The following is a 22,418-nucleotide window of genomic DNA, read 5'->3' as shown; positions in this document are numbered from 1 at the left end:
ACTTTAAAAATTGTATCCTTAATTTTTACAAAAAATTTCTTAACCTTAATCAGTATGAAAGAGAGAAATTCAGGTCCACATTAATTAGTTGTACTTCTTTTTTTTGAAAAAAAAATAAAGAAAGAGAATTAACATTCATACTGATGTATACACTCTTTGAGACAATGTGATCAGGACTAGACCAGACTACATTTCAGCTCTCTGAGCTTGCATCTTACCAACTCATTATTTTGGTTGGTTTCATCCTATATTACCTGTTCAAGAGGCTTACTACTTCAAGGCTTTAGGAAATCGAATCTTTTCCCTTCGGTCTATTTATGACCCATCAATTACTTCATTTAATGTAAAATGTACAGATTACAATGTATGAATGAAAGCATATTTTATTTAGAGTTTGTTTTATGAACTTTGTTGCCTGTTTCTTACGCTTTTACCTGATTGTTAAATGTTGCCTATCTGACTGTATATATACATTATTTTATATAAATTCATTTTTTAAAACCATTCCGGATTGTATTTATTTGTTTTCATTTCATCCCAGACTGGAGTCCTTTTGTCTCGGTGCCTTTATCCTGGCGAGCTTTCATTCTATAATTTTTGAAGAAAGTATCCGGAAATAAAATACAGGTAGAATGTCTCCTTAGATATAGTGACTAAAACCTCAACCAACCAATATTTACGTTGAAAGGAAATATGTGCATAGGTTTTGCGTTCAACATTAGTAGTTCCTTTTAGCCTAAATGTGTCCAATCATAACTTTGAGTATGAAGTTGAGTTTTTGTCTATGCTACAAGTATTAGTTTATCAGATGCTACAATAGCTGCTACAACTATTTGTGCTGCTGGTTCTATTTGTTTAACCTCTGGTATTTTCAGAAGGGAGGATATATTCTAAAAAAAATGTTTCGTATAAAGAATTTTATTTTGTAAAAGTCAGGTAAATACATCAATAAGATAATATTGCACATATTTTACATTTTAAGTTTTTTAAGAGTATTTTACACAACTATTGATGATTAAAAAGTAGAGAGATTAAGAATTGTGGTGTTGCAGAATTTGATCAGAAGAGACACTTTTGCCTTGAGGAAATTACTACTGATTCAATCATTTTCTAGAAAATGTTTTAGGAGATTTGATCATAATACATAGTTCAAAATTGCATCAAACAAAAAGTAATGAAACCTCTCCAAGGTATCCTAGTATTGAGGTATACATAAGTATTAATGGAGATGATGGTAAAGGCTTTTAAACCGGTTAGTAATGTCTTAAGGACATAACATACGAGTAATTCAGGACTTCTTTTTTCATTCACTTTTTTGGAGCAAACATACAGAAGGGTACGTTTTTCCTTGGAATTAGCGATCAGTAGTGAAGATGAAGTTTTTTCATCGGAAGTTAAAGACTATTTATCTTGTGCATAAATTTACTCTTACTTTTGCTTCGTTAGTATTCGTTTTTGTGAATACTTTGTTGACAGAATCTCGTGTGTACCAATAACTGATACAATGAAAGATACTCACTTGTCACAGACTGAGGGGACTATTTTTGGTGGTTTATGATATTTTATTCTGCTTATTCAAGGAAAAAGTTACTGTTTGTTCTGCAGCTCCCTTAATAAGAGTAAGAAGTCCTTTTCAATTGAGTTTTGAAAACTCTATGGCACAATCTTTGAAAGTTCAGGCAAGATGAAAAGTGGAGCTACTTCCTCCAAAAAAAAAAAAAAAAAAAACATCAATACAAAAAATTATGTAAAAGCGAGAGTTCAATTTTTTACTGTCAAATGTTTTGACATTTTAAAATGAATCAACTCTGATCAAGCTTCATAACTCATAACTTGATAGACGCAAGAATATTGCAAAACAAGATTTCACTGGTGATTCTCAGTAGGTAGAAATATTTGCCGGTTGAGAAAGTAAGCAGATAAAACAACAAAAATTGCTTTTCCTGTGTCTGGCGATATAAATTTTATAAATAATGGAATGGGTTGTGGTCTTAGATTTGGCTAAGCTTAAATTAGAGATTTTAAATTTAAATGTTTTAGGTTGGGACTTAAGGTAATATGGGGCAAAATTAAATTACAGCTAAAGAATAAGAATCAGGATTTTCTTGAAGAGATACAGAATTTACAGAGGCTGACCATTAGCAACATTGATACAATGAAATTTATTGTTCCTGCCTACTTACTAATACACATTGAGATAAGCTATGCACTACAACGTTTATTCTCACTATTAGAGAGCTCGAAATAAAATAAACTTGTAAGTGATAGCAAAATCTCGGTGCATCAAGTATGAAAAGAATGAGCTCTACATTCAATTGAACTCTTTATTTTCTTTATGATTAAAGAAAAAAAAATCAATACAAAATTACAAGTTACTGGTAGGATTGACCAGAATCAACCTAACAGCATTTCACGTTCCCTAATTTCTTATGTTTTATTTCTTTGATGGAGAACATAACTACTTAGCCTCTTCGACCTCTCTGTGAAATTTATCCAGATCATGAAGAAAATATTTATAAAATTTCAAGAATCAGCGTTGCTTACTTTTCTATTTAAAGAATACGACATTAGCGAAAATTAACCAACATCTAATGTGGTTAGCCGATTTTGGTCAAATTTGTCCAATTATTATGCTTACACTTTGAGATCCCCCCCCCATCTCCTTACTTACACCAGACCTTGAGAATTACGCAATTGAGTAGATCTGCATAATCAGTACAGAGGGACTAAAGTTAGTTTTGCGAATACTTAACTGCATAAATAAGTTAACAACAGAAATGTAAGAACAAAAATATGAATTACTTGGTATTGGTACAGGCAGAAATGAGTTGAGCGACTAATTACGCTTGGTTAATTATGCCCCTATTAGTTAGTTGTAAGCGGTTGAAATTACAAACAGAGATTTTTATACCTTGTAGACAGTATTTTTTATGGATCAGAAACCTATCTTACCGACGAACTGATCAGGGCATCAGACAGGTTTCTTATCAATTTTGGTTGCACTGTCAAAAATTGTAAAATATTCGAATTTTCCCTAGTAAGAGTGATTCGCGAGTTATGGAGCCAACAGTGCTCCACCTTTCTTATTTCCGTTTAGGCCTGGAGCTTGACGTTGGTGTCTAAAAATGAGAGCCTGGATCTTAAGGATGTGGCTCAATACCCAGTTTGAAATAATGTGGTATAAGTGATATTGTTAAACAGCTGCACACTTTAATACGTCTACAACAAAGCAAAAACCTTCAGGCTTTATGAGCATTGATTAAGTAAGAAGAAAGATAAACTGGCTTAAAATTGTAGAAGAAAAAGAAATTCAAGTGAGCACAGAATCTGAGGGCTGATGCTGAACTTTTACTTCTCACATACATTTATTATTATACATTATACAAAGTAAAAGATTCTTAAATTTCTCCTCCTAAAATGACAGTAAAAAAAGGATGTTAGGCTTTTAAAAGTATTACAACACACAGGTCACAATAATTGATTAGCAGCACTTATCATCAATCCAAGTGACACTTGGTAAATTACAGTAAAGGAACAGAAGAAGGTGCAAAAGCTGTGCATTTCTAAGCCTTGCAGAAAAAATTGTTTTTATTTTTCAACATAATTTCAACTTATTGTGATCTTGGATCAAACTTTCCAAAAATTAAATCAGTCTTGAATTATACAATTTAAGTATTCTTAATTAATTTACCAACAATTCATTCAGTAAAGCAGGTATGAGTATTTTGTCACTAGTTATTTCCTGATTTTTATTAAGTTGGAATTAAAATAGGAACTACAGAATTCTGCAAAACAGAAAAATGTTTACCAATTAAATTTGTCGTAAAAGAAACTTAAAAATTTCAACAATAGCGCACACTAGCTGATCAACAAACAGAGGCGCTATGATGCAGTACTTAAAACAAGTAAAAAAGAGGCATTATGATATGCAATTAATCTTTTAAAATTATTAATTTACAAAATTATATTTACAATTTACAAACATTTGCTAAAAGGAAAGGTGGTGTCTACGCTAGCGTAACCATTTAATTCCACTTGAGGGCAATCCTACAGAATTGGAGGGCCCCCGAGGTGAAAGTCACAAATCAATATTTCTAACAACAACAAAGTTCAAGGGTTTTAACAATCATTAACGTTTTTGTATTTTCCCTCTCTCCTTTATCTGTTTACTTGCGATTATGGAGAAATCAAAGTAACCAAAGCATCGTTTGAAAAAAATAGTAAGAATTAGAGAGATATCAGACTGATGATATTCCAACTTGCAAAACTGTTCGGCAAACTAATAAACCAGAAAAAAATAGTCTCACAAGTTACTAGGTGTTTTATTCTTTCTCCTGAGGAGGTTTTCAGACTTTTGACACAATATTGTATTCAAAATAAAAGTCTGGTTGCTTAATACATACATGTCAAATGTAAAAAGCAACATCTCATAAAAGTTGGAGTAAGGAAATTATATATTTCTTTTTTTCATGGTTCTCTTATGTACTGACCTTACAAAGAAAGGAAGCACAAAGAAACAACAATCACTTCTGCTAATTATGGCAAGCCTTGTGGAATTTAAATTTTAGCCTAATTATACCATTCAATCAAAATTATTTAAATTAGTAATAGCTCATCACCGCTATTAAAAGTAACCTGTTAAATATAATTTGTTGTTCATTTGCAAGAGAATATCTTACGCGCTTAACTTAATTTCAGCTTAAATTTTAAAAAGGCAATATCTTCTGTTTTAATCAGCGATCTGATGCTATTTCAGACTTAGGCATGCCTGTACCTACTAAGAGCGGCGAATTCAAAAAATAAAATAAAAAAAATAATAAATAAATAAATAAAAAATATTGAATAAACACAGAAAGAGAGAGAGAAAATAGAAAAATTCCCTTATAAGTTAAATTAATAAATAATAAATAATTTATGACATTTCAACAGTTATTTTTCATGTACACATAAAAATACTGTACATTTTCTACAACAATCTTAAATTTGAGAAGAAAAAATTTATAGCAAGGGTAAAACAGGAGAGGGACCGAAACACAAAAAACATATTATCAGGTGTACCTCATACTCAGCTGTTCGCCTTATTCTGAATCAATCTTCAGCATATACACTTTACATTGGTACTGTGTGCCTTCACACTTGATAAAATCAAAGTAAGTTTTTGCGGTTCATACGCGGTTCTCTAATAGGTAAGACTTTTTAAGATATTGTAGGAATCTACATGCCCTTTTTATGGAAGTCTTTTGGTAATTAAACAGGAGTCAATTGTTGAGAATGAACCATATCTCCAAAATAACAAGGAAATACACCAAATTACCTGATCACATTCAAGCAAGATATTCTTTATAATTGCAGAACATTAATAAAATTTTATCGGTGTTCTATAGGAAAATTTACACTTTTACTCACGATTACTGCACTACATATTTAGGTATACGTCAGAAAATCTCATAGAGCAAATCATCAAAACATTAAAGGGAGTTCATCATGAAAAATGGTCCACTTCCATCAAAAAACACCAAGTGAGTACGAATTACAAAATAGTTTGAAAGGATTTAAACTGAAAAAGCATTTGACCTACATTCGACAGTAAATAAATCCCATGAAAGTAACAGAAATAACTTAATCAAGGATTTCGATTATATGGTCACAAAAACACTCTTCAGTAAACAGAGTACCTTTTGAATTTTTATGTGGGACTGAAAAAAACCAGGGGGAGGGAGAGGGGCTCAGAATAAAGAGCAAGTGAACGAGTAATTAGTTGGGGAAAAAGAAACGAAGGAAGGGCTCAAGATGAAAAAAAAAATTAAATTGAACCGACTCTTCACCACAAAAGGATGAAAAAATAAAATGACCTCAAATGAAACATGAATAAAAATGCGTCTATACGACAGAAAGGTAGACAAATCTGCCTCCTACAAATTTTTAGAAATCTTGTGGAATGCTCCAAAGGATGTGATGTCCTGAGACTCATTTTTTAAGGCTTACTTTAATTCATGAAGATTCTTCAGGTGTCCTTTTGCTCCATTGAAGTAGCTAAATTCTCATACAAACCATGCAAAATCGGTTCCATCAGAATACAATTGACTCCAAATTTAGGGGGCTGGATTGAATCCTCCATAAATTGTTAAAAAAAAAAATTTTCCAAGAGAGCAAAACTTTTTTACTTAATTTCATCAATTTTCTAAACGTTCATAGAAATTTTTTACAGTTATTTTTTAATTGTTTGCAACTATATGCTTCAAAAATTCTAAAAAAGAGAGAAATGGAAAATGGTGACAGAATACCCAACTGGCTTCACAACAAAAGGCAAAAAGGGTATTTCAACTCATTTAAAGTTTCATTCTCTTGGTTTGCTTTATTTAAATTTCTTGAATTTGAGCTTCTACAAAAATGCCTTCTGATAAAAAAAAATCAATTAGTCTATAAAAAAGAGAGGGAAAAAGAGATTTGAAAAATGGAACTTTAAAAATTGACTTTGCACATTTTAAACATTAATTCAGTGTAAAAGTAAAATTTGTTTAAAAGAGAGAAGCATAGTTGGAATTCTATTTCCTAAATCAACATGACCTTCAACAGATCTTTCATCCATAATAAAAAACGGTAAAAAGATCAAAAGCAAATGATCATAATGTACAAAAAGCAAGTTATGGAACAAATACATTAAAATAAATATAAGCACAAAAGTAAATGAGTGGGGCTGTGTAGCGACTAGTTCGTGAAGAATTAAAATAGTAAAAACTGACAACAAGGAAAAACTCTACAACTAAATGCCTTGGTAAAGCTAAATGAGTACCGGAAAACTGTATTGCATGAGTGCAAAATATACACTTGGTCAGAGTATGAATGTTAAATAATAAACAATAGTCAGATTGTTACAGACAAAAAATAGACTACTAATAATTAGAGAGGCAAAAATAGCAGGTGATTTTTAGAGATGAACCGGTGAGACACGCTTGATCTTTTCTTTGAAATAAAACCATAGGAAATGTCAAACTTTAAAAAAAAATTAACAGATCTTTTTAAAAAATGGGTAAAGACACTCATGATAATTCTAATTTATGGAGAAAGCAAGGTAAGAGTCATCTCTTTCATACATGTGAACCATAGTCCACAGAGCTGAGATTACGTCACAGCAATAATTAAGATCTCGATAGAAAATTAGAAAAAATCGACGAGACAATAAAAAATTGACGCAGGATTTCTCTTGCTTGTGTTTGGAGAAATGTTCATTTTTACTGCAACACTATCTTCAGACTTTCTGATAGTTACAAAAAAAAACTCAACTAGGCTACAGTTTTTATAAACCAGGATATTTGTAGTTATCACATAAATCTCAGCCTAAAAATGATACTCACCAATTGGTGCAATTTTTAACCAATCGGGGCTCAAATAATGATGTGAAAGAAAATGCCTAGCGTCTGATGAAGATTACAAGTCAAGACTTTCATTATTTAAAAGACTGGCCATCAATTTAAATGACACAGGAACTCAACGACAGACACATTTTACTGCAGACTTGGCACTCTAATCACCTAAAATTTTTGTGCAATTGAAAAGGCAAGAACGATTCGAGAGAAGCAACACAGAGCCTTTCTTAGGTTAAAGTGGTTTGAAATTAATTATTTGCTGGATTCTTCAATAGTTATTGTCTCATACTTAAATATTAGAAATTTGAGATGTGTAAAAGAGACAACAGAGACTCATCAATGTTGAGTCACATTTCTAAGCCTTGCTGACTGTTACAGGGAAGCACTTAAACATTTATCTACTTATTCTCATCAGAGAAATTGAAAGAATTAAAATCCTGTGTCCATTTAAAGGAGACTGCACTTTTGTCTCCTTCAGCTTTGTCTATCGGCTCTTCTTCATGAATGGTGGCATGCGCTTTCTCAGCATTGAAAAAATCATCATCATCAAAGGGATCATTACTACGAGCAAAAATATTGATCGAATCGGATTTTTTAAGACTAGACATTGATTCATTTTGATTCCGAAGTTGAGAGATTCGAGATTTTAACTCGATACTACTTTGCCTACCCAATCGTTTTTTCCTCAAATCCTCTGACTGAATTTCAGAGCTTTCACGGAGTTTGCTCCCTATTTTCTCTGTTTTCTCACAGGCACGCTTCGGATCACTAAATTTACTTTTTGAGCTGTTGGTCTGAACGTTAGCTTCACCAGCCGACAAAAAGACATCATCTCCATTTTTCAAATCTTCATCACGACTCACATCGCTCGAGACACTTCTCCCACTGCACCTTCGGGTGTCAGGAGGCGTGAAATTGTCTTCAAAGGGTGATTGCCGTTGACTTGGGTGTCTTTGTAATTTTCCTTGGTTCAGCTCCTCTGACTCATCCGATAATTTGTCTGCCTTGTGATACGGCACAGAGAGTCGATCTTCCTTCCATTTAAAAGCACTCATTTCACTTGATGTAGAATTGAAATCTTGCCTGGGTGACAGTTTGTTTTCTGACTGGTCCGAGCCAATGTTTGGACTCCTGCATGAAGCTGGATATGAAAATGACTGGGGGCTAAATTCGTCCTCAAAAGGTGAATTTTGATTGCGTCTTCGACTCTTACTCACCCTTTTTAGTTGTAAAGTTTGAAACTTTCTACTCTGCTGTGAGAATTCCGATTCTGATTCACTTTGTTCATCATGGCTATAAGGCTTTCTTGGTCTCCGAACATAATCTTCATCTGGTTCTGGATAGTAATGTCTCCCTGACCTCCAATTTGGTTTACGACCTGAGCTCCGTGGCAATTCATCATCTCCAGGTTCACTAAACTCATCATCCCATAAAGACTCTTGTGACCTATCTCTATCTCTATCTCTTTCTCTGTAGTAATGACCTTTTCGATCACTTCTTGGATAGTTGTGTTCTTCCCACCTCTTCCTCCTCCTATCACCAAAACTTTTCTTCGGATATCGGTCATCATCATGATTCAAGGATTCTCTGCTACTTCGTTTGTCCGACTTGGAGCTCCATGGAGAACTCCGCTTTTTCCAGTATTCATACTCTGCTTTCCTACGATCATCTTCCCGAGAGGAGCTGCGATACTTGGGTCTGGATTGATAAATTTCTTCTGGGTACTCTCTGGTATCATCCCACGGTTCTTTAGAGGGCATTCTCCGTGGATAATTTCGTCTTCTCTTATCTTTTCTAGGATATCTGTCTTGATGATATGATGGAGTTTCATCCCCATTACTCCATCCATTTTCCCGCCATGGTGACTCCTCACGTGAACTGCTTCCTCTATCAACAACATCTGATTCATCATCTTCCTGCCAATTTTTTGGAGTTTTGTGTCTTTTGTTCTTCCAATGTTTGGAACTCACATCTCCTTTCCACGATGGACTTTGTGACCGTTTACTACCATCATCAGTATCAACAGACCATGGAGACGTGCTCTTGTTTACAGAGCCGGAATCATTGAATTCTGGCTCTTTTGAGTTGAATTTCTCCCATGCCTTCTCGAAAATGTTATCCTCCTTGTTTATTTTCAAATCTTCCAATGACTTTCTAAAGTTGTCATCAGAAAATGAGATGGATTTATCACTTTTTGTTGATTTTAAGTTTGATGGTGACAATATTGGCTTCATCGGTTTGTCAAGCGGTTCTTTTAACTCAACTTTTCGCTCTAATATTGCTTCTTCTTCTTCATCGACATCATCATTTTCATCGTCAATTATATCTTCCTCCATTATGGTTGTTTCCATGATAGATTGAGGTTCTCGGATTGTAGCACTAGGCGATTCAGTACTTTCACTCTGTTGTCTTGAAAGAGTTAGCAAATCCATGTGCTCCTCACCTTGACCATTATTTTGATCAGATAGACTTTCATCTTTATCACTACACTCCTGCCTGTCTTCAGCTTCCTCCAGAAAAATATCTCTCAGAGCTGCGTACCTATCTTCCGACTGTGGTTCACTAATTTTAGCTTTGAATGTCGTTACATCACTTTTTGGCGGTGCGCTGCTTTTTTCAGGGATAGGACACTCAGATTGGACATCTACCTTCTTATCAACATTGTTGACCTCTTGTTTGGTTTTTTCTTGTTCTAGTAATTCTCTAAACACAGCATATTTGTCAAAGAGGGTATCATCTTGAAAAGGATCTTCTGGTTTTGAAATATTGTTGAATTTACTATCAAAATCAGCAACGAATGGAGGGGGCTGTGGGGTTGAATTTATCCCTGCGGATGTAGACACATTGGTTTTTGTTTGGCTTTCTGAAGCCGAAGTCTTCTTTTCTCTGTGCACAGTTGTATTTGATTTGGCATCAACATTTACAGTAGAGCCATTCACAACATCGTTTGACTGGCTTTGATTCATGCTCGATAAAAGAGTAAATAATTCTTGCATTGTCATTTTGGATAAAGCAACTGGAGACATGTTCAGCCACTCAGCCAATTCACTGAACCCTGTAGTTGTTAACTGACTCAAAGTGATATCTAATGATTTTGGCGCTGAAGAGGTAGTATTCGTTTTTGCAGGTTTCTTCAGCGGAGGAGGCAAGAGATGAAATGGTGTTAAATAATAATCTGAATCTACGTTGCCACTTTGTTGCTTTTTTGGCCTCTCAGGAGCATTATTAGTCGGAGCTCCGAACCGTGGACGCCGAGCGGGTACAGGAACAGGAGGACTTTTCTCATCTGCAGTTGGTTGAGGAGCTATAGAAGTTCCATAATTTTCAATATAATCATAATGAGATAAATCACTGTATGGAGGCCGTGGCGGTGGTTTCATTATAGACATGTTCTGCTGCTTTTTCGGAGGCAAAGGTGGAGGTTTTATGAATGTAAGATTTGCTGTTGGTCTAGGTGGTGGTTCTGGTGCAGTTTCATTACTTTTCTCATCAATTTCTTCAGCTTGAGCAGTAAAACTAGTGGGAGATGGTGTGCCTAGGCTTCGGTTCTTTGATACTTCTCCTAATTTCTCAGTTTTGGTTCTGTCCACCGTTGATTCAACTGTAACCTGCTTTGATAGACGGGATCTAGGTTTTTGTTTCGGACTGGGAATTTTGACTAAGCCACCAGAGTACGGTTGCCTGCTCAAACTAGATTGACGACTCCGAACGCTGCTTTGAGATTCACTAGATTGTTTTTCCGGAGGTAGGGTAACTCTAAGAGGACCAGTCTGAGATTCATTGCTGTAGAATGATTGATTTGGTTTCTGTGGAACTGAGTCTGGGGTGTCATTGAATGATGAGAAATCAGCAAAATTATCAAATGGATCGCATGTTTCTGATGAAAACGAAGCAAAGCCAGATGATTTTGAAAAACTATCTTCAAATGGATCAGATTTGTTAAATGGATCTTCAAAGAACACATTGCCCTGAAAATTAGAGGTACTACCTTTGCTTGAGGGTGTATTTGAGGCCGGCCCTTTATTTTCACTAATTGTGGCAGAGAGAGGAGCGTCTGAATTTTTCTCAAATTGCTTTATTAAATCGGCAGAAAGCTCTGGTACTAGGTCTTTGAGAACTTTCTTGGGGGGATTTTTTAAGTCTTGGAAAAAGTCTTTTTTGTCTACGTACGGTTTACTCCTTCCAGTGCCTAGAGGATCTAGCTCAGTGAAGACATCTATCAGCCTGCTGCTTTTTGGAGGGCTTCTGCTGACACTGACAGGCTCATCCTGAAAAAGAGAGATACAATGAAGCATAAAAATATTGAAAAACTTTACTGGAATATGAAAATAAAAAAGTTTACCCTAATATTTTGATGACTCATCTACTCATGATAAAATTTCCACTAAATAAGGAGAAGTAAGAAGAGCAAGAAAATACGGGAGCTTATTTTTGACTTGAGAAGCAAAAATTCGGCAGGAATAATTCCATTGTGCATCGAAAAAAATTTGTTGTCCCTTTCTTTCTGACCCAAAACAATTGGATGAGCTTTGAATGATGGTAAATGGGCAAAAAGGGGCATCTGACCGGGAAAATCTCCATATTATGAACGAAGGGGAAAACTTGATAGGCATACAATACATGATTTATAATGTTTTTTAAAGGCTGTAGAATACAGAGATGACCTTGGTTTTCCTCTGTCCTGCACAAAATTGAATTTTCTCTAGGAAAGATTGATAGTTCAGGAATAAACCGATTTATACAGGGAAAACCGACATGTTTCAAACTAATTTGATACCAGAGAGGTTGATAAGTAGAAGAGCCAACATACCAAAGATTCTTCTTTTGCTATGGGAGCAGAGGCGGTGCTGGTTGGAGCTGTACTGGAGTTGTTAGAAGTGGTGCTGGGAAAGTCCGTTGATTCGAAAATATCTTCAGTTTCTTTGTCAAACCAGTGTTTGTCAGGCTGCATTTTAGAGATGGACGATTTGTGAGAGGAGTCCGACGACCTGATCGAATCTGATTTGTCTAATTTTGATGGAGGTGGGGGAAGTTTGTTCGGTTGCGGTGAAGTGACGGGAGGTGGAGAAAATGAGTCTCCGAAGGGATCTTCTCGTCCTGCAGCAGAAGGCCCGAATGGGTCAGAAGGCGTTAGTTTCTCCATCTGACTGATTCCTTGCTGGATACTGCTCAGTTCTATTTCTAGATCAAGCAAGTCTGCAATGGCATCAGATGTTGCGATTGACTTACTATTGCTTGCTATTGGTTCACTCTTTTTGCTTGAGTCGCTCTCTCGAATGGTTTTCATTCGGCTGACATCTGTACTTGAGCTCTGCATTGGGGAAAGAAAATAAGTGTTAGACACAAACTGATTAAACAATAATCTCTCTGCATAAAACATTTGGACGTTTAAAATACAAAATAAGAGAATGCCAAATAATGAAGAGTCTTCGTAAAAACAGACACTCATTCAAGTCATTGTAGATTTGAACCGAATGTGATCTAAAACAAAGCATAATGATGACAATACACTCTATTTTGTTCCGTTCAATTTATACATTCTGAAACTCAGATGAGTAGGATCATGTCATAACCAGAAAAAAGTCATACTTGCACCAAACTGGCAACTCTGATGTGTGCCATTATACATAAGATTTGACTTTACTCCAGATATACCGTATTCTATCTCTACGGCTAAAATTCAGAGTAGAATCAATAATATTTTTCCATGTGATTTGTAAAACTTTTTGTGATTACAGCTGAGACCTGTAACTTTATTTCTCTTGTAGTCATTCTCTTAAAAAGTACCCTCAAATTTTAATCTTGGATCTCAGCTTACTCATGAGGATAGAGCACCTTGCTCATTACTTTAGGGTAGAAAAAAAAAAAAAAAACACGCACCTTACTACCACTGGAAGAGTCCAATAATGGGTACGAAACTAATTTGATTTGGTGCTGCTCCAAGTGCTGCTTTGCCATTTCAACTTCTTTCTTCTTTAATTCAAAAACAACTTGAAATAAATCTCTCATAGTGATAACAACCTAGAAAAAAAGATTAACGATGTGAGATTGACAAGTAACGTTTGACAGAGAAGAAACACCAGTGGAAAATGACACTCTTTGACATTCTTGACAACTTTTAAAAAATTTAGTTGTGCTTGAAGATAATCTGCAGAGCACAGATACCAGGTAAATTTACTGTTGCAGCAGATAACTGGCAAACTTTAGCAATCCTCGACAAAATAACTACTCTCCGACAAAATATCAAACAAAATAGATCTGACAAGTTTTCTCTACTTATTAAACTTGTTGAGAGAAAAAAGTAAGGAGTTGTACTTTAGAGTACATTCTTTCATTATCTGACAAAGAGAAAATATCAGTGGAAAATGACACTCTGCAATCAAATAAAAATACAAATGAATATACCTGACTGGCCGCTTTGTCTGTTTTGATTCCAAAGAATCTGTGACCAGTATCAGGGGACCCAAAGATGTATCCAAAAGCTCTTGAATCTGTGATATCTTGTGCAATGAAAGAGATTTTATGGACTGGATGATGATAGAGGCATTCCTTGAAAAAATTGAAAAACAAAATATGAGATGAGTCTTGCTTAAGTAGCATCTACAAAAAGATCTGAACTGGAGCAAAATTATTAATTATCTTGTACGTTACATATTGGTGTTTTCAATACCACTTAAAACTGAAATCTTAATCAGTTTAGACAGAAATACTATTTGAGATGCAGCGAACAAAAAAGTAATAAAATATGTGTTGCTCTCATTCAAGAGAATTATGTATTCTTCATCTTAAACTACATAATTGTAAGATTTTAATAGTAATCAGCATTGAAAAATGTAAAGGAAAACTTAGCCTCTAAACCTGTAAGAGGGAGGTGAGTGTGGGTAGAATAATAAGCTTAAATAAGACCTTACCTAAGGTGGTGTTTCGTTCTTTACATTTTAAGTGCGAGTAGTTTCTTAAATTAGAAATGAAAATCATACCATTTCTTTACAGAAATTTTTCATTTTATGAGAAGACTGCCTGGGTTGTATTGTCTTTTCATAGACACTTTCCTCATTTTTATCACATCCTGCCAGATTGTCGCACAGAAATTATTCTCACCTATGTGTTTACATGCTGCTGGGTTTGGAATCCACGTCAAATAAGTTCACACACTCTTTGAGTGAGACAGAGGATCCGCCATCTTCATACCTGTATTTACTTACAGTGCTAAACTGAAGACAGGTGATCTTCTGTTACACTCAATAAGCGCGTAAACTCATTTGGCATGGAGTGACCTTAACTTTATAAGATTGAATAAATACTTACTCCATTTTTTTCATCCCTCAAACGAAGTCCATCTATTGCTATATTAATTGTAATTCTCTGCTTGTGTTCTCCGGCTGCACGAATGGCCATTTTTAGATCAGCGAGAGCCTCTTGACACATTCTATCCCCCCTCGCCTCTCCAACCTCTAGAATTCCTATGAGCTTTGCCTTGTAGCTCACCCCTTCTCCCAAGAATCTGGAAGGCTCATTTTTGTCTGAGAAAAAAAAACCGAAAAAGTACTCTGATTAGGTTAACATTTTAAAAGCAATGTAAAAGTCTACAAATTTTGAAAGAACTGAAAAGAATTAAAGCCAAAACTTTCATGACCTAACATCGTTCTGAGCAAGGTCTGATCTGTTGGTCTTCTTGTCGATTTTAAATTTATCAACAACGATATAAGGATGTGAAAGCCTCACTGCCTTGCATTTTTGTACATATTCTACAATAATCAGAGTTTCATAAATCAGTAATGGGTACTTTAATCCAATATGATACTTCTAATTTTTAAGTTTACAAAATGCGGCAAGGGCAGCAGCTACCAGTAACGTAAAAGTACGAATTGAACAAAGGTATTAAAAAATTATTCATTCATATACTGTCAAATCAAAATGATAAAAAATAAAATATATACATTATACCTACAAAAGTTCTCTTCAGAATCAGCCAAATAATTTCACTGATTAAAAATTGACTTACAGCGTATGCTTCGAGATAATTGAGAAAAATTTATAGCCGTTATAAATTAAATTCACAGCTAAAAACTAAAGAGCCAAATAGTAGAAGTGTCGGTGTGATCGTGACACAATCAACGCAATTTTGTGTTGTGAAAAAAGGAAACCTTAAAGGGGAGAGAGGCAGGCAAAAAAGAAGAAAACTGAGCTAGCATGGCTGCTAAGAAACAAATATGCTTTTCAGCAAAATCACACACTGACTGATAGCATAAAGAGCTATGGTATGATGTCCGATAGCTCAATTCAGCATAAATACACAAAAGACACATTCAAATAGAGAAAATTCTAATAAGTTAAGAGGAGAAGAGAGAGAGAGAGAAATCCCACAAAGACACTTACATTTACAAGGACTAGTCTTTTTTCGTAACGTCTGCATGAGCTTTTTTTGTACGTGAAAGATAATTTTTAATCAAAGGTTTGGCAACCGAAAAAAGTGAGTAATAACAGCCTCTGATTGCTGTGAGCAAAGAGAGACAGCAGCAAAAAATGGAAATAGAAAAATGACAACCTCACTGGATTTCAGAGGAAACCAACAAAAATTCAACAGAATATAATAATTAAAAATTGATCAACAGCTCGAAGGAGAAAAACAAATATTCTGATGGTTACAATGACGATAATATGAAAACTATCGTTGAACTTCTTGAGAGACACTTTAAAGCTATAGTAGACAGTGTCACCAGAGAGGTGTAGAGGTTACAGTATTTCCACAGGATCAAAAACTTTAGAGGAAGAGGGAAGGATGAATGGAGGGTGGCACTGTGGAGGGGAGGGGTGGAGCAGTCAAGAGAGGGGTAGGGGTAGGGTTGAAGGGAGTCAGGAATATTGATCAATACACTCTCAGTCTCAGTTGCTTTGAGCTTTGAGTGGGAATCCAGATAAGCTCAAAGTTGTTACTCAGGAGTCAGTGCTCAGTGCATCTTTTTAATGTCTATTACAGTTCAATCAACTTTGGTAGTTGGTTTTTATTGATTGTGAATCACTTACTCCTTGTCGTACAGAATATTTTTCAATTATAACTTGCAAAAGCCTGTGAAAAGCCATTCTCTACACAGGGCATTGATTTGCTTGTGATGTATTTCTTAATTACCTATCAAATTTGAGCAATTAGGGTGGTGAATTTAACTGGATAGAGAAATAGTTTTGTTGAGGCTACAGTCACATGTTGACTTAGTGGTTCAACTTTTAAAGTTCATGACATCTTCAACTGATTTGGTTTTGAGAAATTCCATTGACTTCTCGAGATTTACAGAAACTTCCGCAAACACGAAAGAAAATAGTAAAAGCGACAAAGAAATTGGTTTTCATTTGGTATTTTGAAGAATACCTACGTTTAAATCAACTTCAAAAATTCAAATAATTGCAAGGTTATATGTGTCAGACACTACATTTGCATGCTTGCTACATCATTCAAAGTGATTTCCATAGTTCCAAAAGATAGTTTAAATTTTCCATGAACATTTTATCTGCTCTTACATCTGTTAATTACTACATTACTACTTAAACTATATTATAGAAGCTCAGCACTACAATAGATACTAATATTTTTGAAGAATTCTTAAGACTGAAACTATGATATTATGATACCAGCAAAGTATGTAGTTACGAAATCAAGAGAGCTGAAGACTCACCTTTTTCGATAGGACGTCTTGGAGTTGATGAGAGAGTTCGAAAGGAGTTTTTCAACTGAACAAGTCCTTTCCTTGGTCCCTCTTTGAGTGCATCGATTAAATGATTAGTATTTTCAATTTCCGGTGCGCTATTTTTTTTGGAGATGCTCTCATGTTTCCTCTCGATCGAAACCGTTTGTTTCACTGAATGGTCTGCTTCAGTTACTGCTGCCATGTTTTTAGCGTCATTATAAAGGATGAGTATTTTTTTCTGAAAATCAAGAAGAAGGAAGATAGATAAAAGAGCGCTTGATGTCAGGATAAAAAAAAAAAAATGAAGAAGATAAGTTTTAATTTTTGAAAAATGTTAGATCTAAATGATTCATTGGATTTCCCTATCTATTTTGAATATTAACCAGTATTATGAGGCTTTAAGTAAATAATAAACCCTTAATTTTAAAAACATAATCCTATAATTTGCATGAATCCACCTGGCTTTTTTAATTCTTGAAATTTGAAGGCTAGAGATGGCCCGTTTTAGATTGCAACCTTTGAATAGATCATTACAATTTTGATAGGTACTGTAAATTGATTTTCAAACTAGCCTTTGTTAGTATCGTCACTCTGAGTAGCGTAAATAAGGTCAACAATCAACTTTAATAAGTGCTTGCAGGGCGGAGCCAGTTACTATTCACAAGCTACTCCAAAAGAGCTTCTCAAGCAATGCTTCATTATGTTACCTATAAAAACTGAAAACCTATATGCTTAAAGGAACTTCTTCTTCAGGAAAAAATACATTCTGCAGCTATAATATCCTTTAATTACTCAATCCAAATTTTTTTTTAAAAAAAACCAAAAGATCATGTATTAGATTTCATGACATAAGGCTGAAACACTGAACTTTTGGTTTAGGAAACATTTAAGTAACCAGATTAGTTGGTTACATTAGTACAAGGAGGAGTGCATTTACTGAATTTTAATAAAATCCAATGATTACGATGAAAGAGAGTATTGAAGATATGCCAATGAAGCAACTTGTAGTTCAAATACTTTAGCCTGCTTTAAATTGTGGTTGGCCCCTGCTATAACAACCAGTATATGCGTTAGCAAGATTATGGCCCAATTAGATGCGTTAGCGTCTTACGGAACGTTCATTGCAAATCAAACATTTTAAAAATGACGCTCCCTAAAAGTTTTGCATTGCCTTTATCTCTGCATGAGTACACCTAATCTTGAGAGACAAATAGATTATCAGTAGGTTGATAAAATTATTTGTAAAGTAAAAATAATCATGAAAACTTGTTGATTTAGCTTCCATCAGCAAGTAACAACTTGCGCACACTAGAAATATAGAATGCAGCATTACTTAAAACAGAATCTCAGCGTTACTTACCAATTTTTAGTGAGATAATTTTAAGGAAAAATAGAGGGTTTACATAATGTAAAAGCATGAGAAAAAGTCGAAATATGTAATGCTAATGAAGTTTCTACTTTATAGTGCAGGAATAAACAAACTAAAGTGAGATAAATTTAGACAAAAGCTCTTAGAGTAAGCAGCAATGAAATCAAAATCGTTGCATAGCTAGATGGTGCCAAATAATGATGCATACTTACTGAAACAACAGTGCTTGGAATAAAACTAATAAAACACCGAAAACACCTTAGCGGAACAAGGATCGTGTCCTAAAGGATAAAAAGATCGAATTAATTAATTGATAAAAATTTCTCAGAACATAACCTAAAGATTGAATTCGCGTGTACTCTATGTGTGGAGGCGACGTAATTTACGAGTGAGATTGAATAATCAGCAAGAACTAAGCAAACGATCCAAAATCTAACGTACTAATAACTGGGACTGATAATGCAGTGGTCACTGATAAAAATAAAGGGCAACAATACTAATGTAATAGACATTCCGGGCGAGTATAAAAAAATGTTCTTTTGTTTATTATTTTTTAATTCCTGAAATCAACCATTCATGACGTAGCGGAAGGCAGTGATGTCAAGTTCCTCTGGAATTCGTTTGACAGCCCACACCCAGAATATCCAATCAGAAAAATAGGAATACATTGCAATCGCGCGGCATTGATCCGCCTATTAGAGGCGCGAAATTCCTCACAACTTGATGAGACTAATGAAAATTAATTTACAAAAATTGATGTTGTTATCAACGAATAAAGTGTGAACCGAACTTGTGTTGAGAGGATTTTAAAGTACAAGGGTTTATAAAAAACAACAGTCTGATTTTCCCCACATCCTGGTTGAATATTTGAAAAATGCGTGTCTTCAATGCTGCGTTCAGAAATCTACGATTCTTATGTGCGAATTTACCACATTAAGATTTTTTTCCGATTTATTTCTTTTTTAAAAAAGAAAGCAGTATGCTAAAATCTTCAAATGTTCCTCAAAAATGTTTAAAGTAACGGAGAAAATTAACGAAAAATGTCATGGAAAACAATGGTGGTTAGTTTTCTTACTATACTTAGTAAAAATCTTTTAAAAAATGACTAAGTACAAGCGGAAACTTTGGAACCACGCAATCGTAGATACCCAACTTTTTACTTTATTCGTTCAGTCATTCTTGAAGCAGGGGCGTCATTAGGGGGGGGGGGGGGGACCGCTCGACCACCTATGAAAAGGAAAAAAAGGCGGGAAAATCGTCGGAAGGAGTTCGGAGAACGGGCGTTTGCTGTTTCCCAGGTAAGTACTAGAGTACCTGTATAGCGAGAGTATGGACAGATGTGAAACTCCGAAAATCCATCAGGCCTTCACCGATGCTTCTGCGAATAAAGTTAGGGCCCAGAAATGCAGCCAACCTATGAATTTCAATTATCCAGAACGATTTACGAATACTATTGTTACGAACCGTCGTTTATTAAGCACGTGTTTGACTCAGTTTTTGCATAAAACTCAATTTCGCGGAAGAACGCTCATTTCTGTACATTCTTTGCCATCATGGTTAGAATTGGAATCTGCAGACTGGCAGTGAAATTTTGTGCGTTAGAACTTGGTTAGAAGGGTGGCTGCACTTTTGGGCCCTAAGCCCTCCATGAAGCGATCTGTCCATACTCTCGCTATACAGGTACTCTAGTAAGTACCTGAAAGAAAACCAAACAAAAAATAACAAGTAAGTACCAAAAACACACAAGGAACAAAAAAATCCAAGCTGGCAGGACACAATTGACATCTCCCTATCCTGTAAGCGAAGGCGCGGCGTGGCAATGCCGGGCTGTACAGAGAGGATCCAAAATGACAGAGCACCCTCAATCTTCGTTCATTCTACAAAGACATCTCGATAAGCAAGAATAATGCACAATGGTGGGATGCAGTTATTTGTAGAGCAACTATGCAAGCCTAAGAGTTGTCTTTGTAGTATACATATAGGCGCTCTGTTTTTTTGGATCTTCGCAGTACTGCGCGTCCGCACTGCCGAGCAACAAGTGAGACGCTACACGGTAAGTGCCTGCAAAGTCAAAACGCCTTCATTTCCGAGCGTATGCAACACAGACATCCATGGAGCCCGAATAGTTGCATCCAGGCGTTATGATAGAATTCTGTTAGTTTTCGTCGCCCATGGAGCAGGTCATTTCATGGACAGATTTTCACTACCTAAGCCTCGTCTCTATTCTTCGGCTAGAGTTCATTTGCCGAGACGAAAATCTTGTATGTATGAAACATATCAACGGTGAATAACAGACCACGTACCTAGGTTTGCGACGTTGCAGACTTCCGGTCATACTTCATTTTTGAAATGGGAAACTGCTCAACGTCAATAATACTTGAAAACTTCCATGTTTTTTCCTTTCTGAGGGAAGAAAACTCTGTGAAAATTTCAAGAGATGATATTGATTTGTTCCTTTTTAATAAAATAAAATGGGAGTGGAGATACGTGGTCTGGTAATTTCACTGTCGATATTTAAACTAATGCCCAAACCAGGTCAAATTGACCCGAGGTTTGATAAAAACACGCTCCCCGCGGATTATACGGGGCCGGTACATAATAGAGTCAGATATGTCTTAAAATGCATCCTCAAAATAGAATCAGACATCAAATTGCAAACAAATTGGGTGTCAACACAGTCGAAGATAGGAGGGACGTTATCAGGTCTCGATTTTTAGCTTTTCTACCGAATCGAGTGACGCCTCATTCGCAGTAGTGAGAAAGGCATTGCGTTGCGAGTTCACGCCTAGCACCATCGCGCCTTCAATTTTGAAGATGCAACACGGACATCCATCAAGCACGAATAGTTGTATCCCTGCGCCGTCATTAAGGCGCGCCCTCTCCTCCGCTCTGTTACCACATTGTGTTTGTTTCCGTTTGTCTTATTTGTAGTGGTGCTTCAAAGGCTATGTGCTCAACCCTCGGCCGATGGTAAGAGAGACTTAATCGGGCCTCGTTTTTCAAATTTTCTCGCAAATATGGGTGATACCCCATCATTAGCAATACAGAGCGAAGCATTTCGATTTCAGTTGAAGAGGGAGTTGAACTGTATTTTTCAATTTCGAGAAAACCTCATTTAAAGTCGGCAAATGACCCAAGAGCTTTTGACACAGGTGGACCCGGGTGAGCGGACCGATGTACATTGCGAGGTGGGGGGGGGAGGGAGAGAGGGGGAGAGAGGGAGGGAGAGGGGGGGAGAGAGAGAGAGAGAGTTAGGAGAAGTTAAAAGCGCAAGTAGTCGAACATTTTCTCGTGTCAAAAATCTATTGTTCAGTTAAATTAAAAATTAAATCCACCATATTGTGTCGATTATAGACGAGACAAGCTGCCCCGCCTAGATGATTATTCCACCGTACATTTAAGAGTTACAGAATCGATTGTTTTGTGTACTTTTAAATGGAGGAAAAATAGCGTTGCCAACAAGCAAGAATCTCTACTGACGTTGACCATGACCCGAAAATAATGAATGAATTAGTACGATCGGGTATGGTTGCAATTCCCCAGGGAAGGGGCTGGAGTGGGAAAGTGTGGGTGTACGCAATTCTGCCAACTCGCCAAGAATGCCTCTCAGAATACATTGCAGGGCCAGAAAAGAATTTTGGTCATTCTTTTTCAAAACCACTTAACGATCTATTATTCCATTGTTTTCTTTTAAAATCTAAGGAATTTTCCAAAAACCTGTGAAAGTCACGTCTGGCTGTAGTGCGTCAGATATTAATATTCAAAATTTGATCGGGAGATATGGCGCTATGACTCCCGAGTAAATATCGCAAGTTGTTCGGTCTTTCAATTTGCGATATTTATCAGGATATATTTATAATTTATTTCCAATCAAATTTTGGATAGGAATACCTAAACCTTACCCACTATGGCAAAATGTATGCCATTTAGGGGTTTTTGAAAAATGCATTTAATCTAGTCTGTGGCAATTCTTGAGAGTTGGCGACGCTGTTTTTCCTC

At 35.7% G+C, this 22,418-nt stretch overlaps 1 protein-coding gene across 1 annotated transcript; it reads right to left on the bottom strand.

The window, feature by feature from the left end:
- Positions 1–902: 902 nt before the first annotated feature.
- Dab (DAB adaptor protein) lies at positions 903–19,005 on the bottom strand. The gene is made up of 7 exons (XM_019052017.2): positions 18,632–19,005; positions 17,039–17,288; positions 14,676–14,890; positions 13,773–13,916; positions 13,248–13,388; positions 12,178–12,678; positions 903–11,635 (listed from the first exon to the last, which is right to left on the bottom strand). Exons 2-7 carry the CDS (start codon positions 17,250–17,252, stop codon positions 7,766–7,768), a joined length of 5,085 nt encoding a protein of 1,694 aa, XP_018907562.2. The 5' UTR covers positions 17,253–17,288; positions 18,632–19,005; the 3' UTR covers positions 903–7,765.
- Positions 19,006–22,418: the final 3,413 nt, after the last annotated feature.

Source organism: Bemisia tabaci, unplaced genomic scaffold (genome assembly GCF_918797505.1).
Source record: "Bemisia tabaci unplaced genomic scaffold, PGI_BMITA_v3".
Taxonomy (NCBI): Eukaryota; Metazoa; Arthropoda; class Insecta; order Hemiptera; family Aleyrodidae; genus Bemisia; species Bemisia tabaci.
This window is presented reverse-complemented; position numbering and strand designations above follow the sequence as displayed.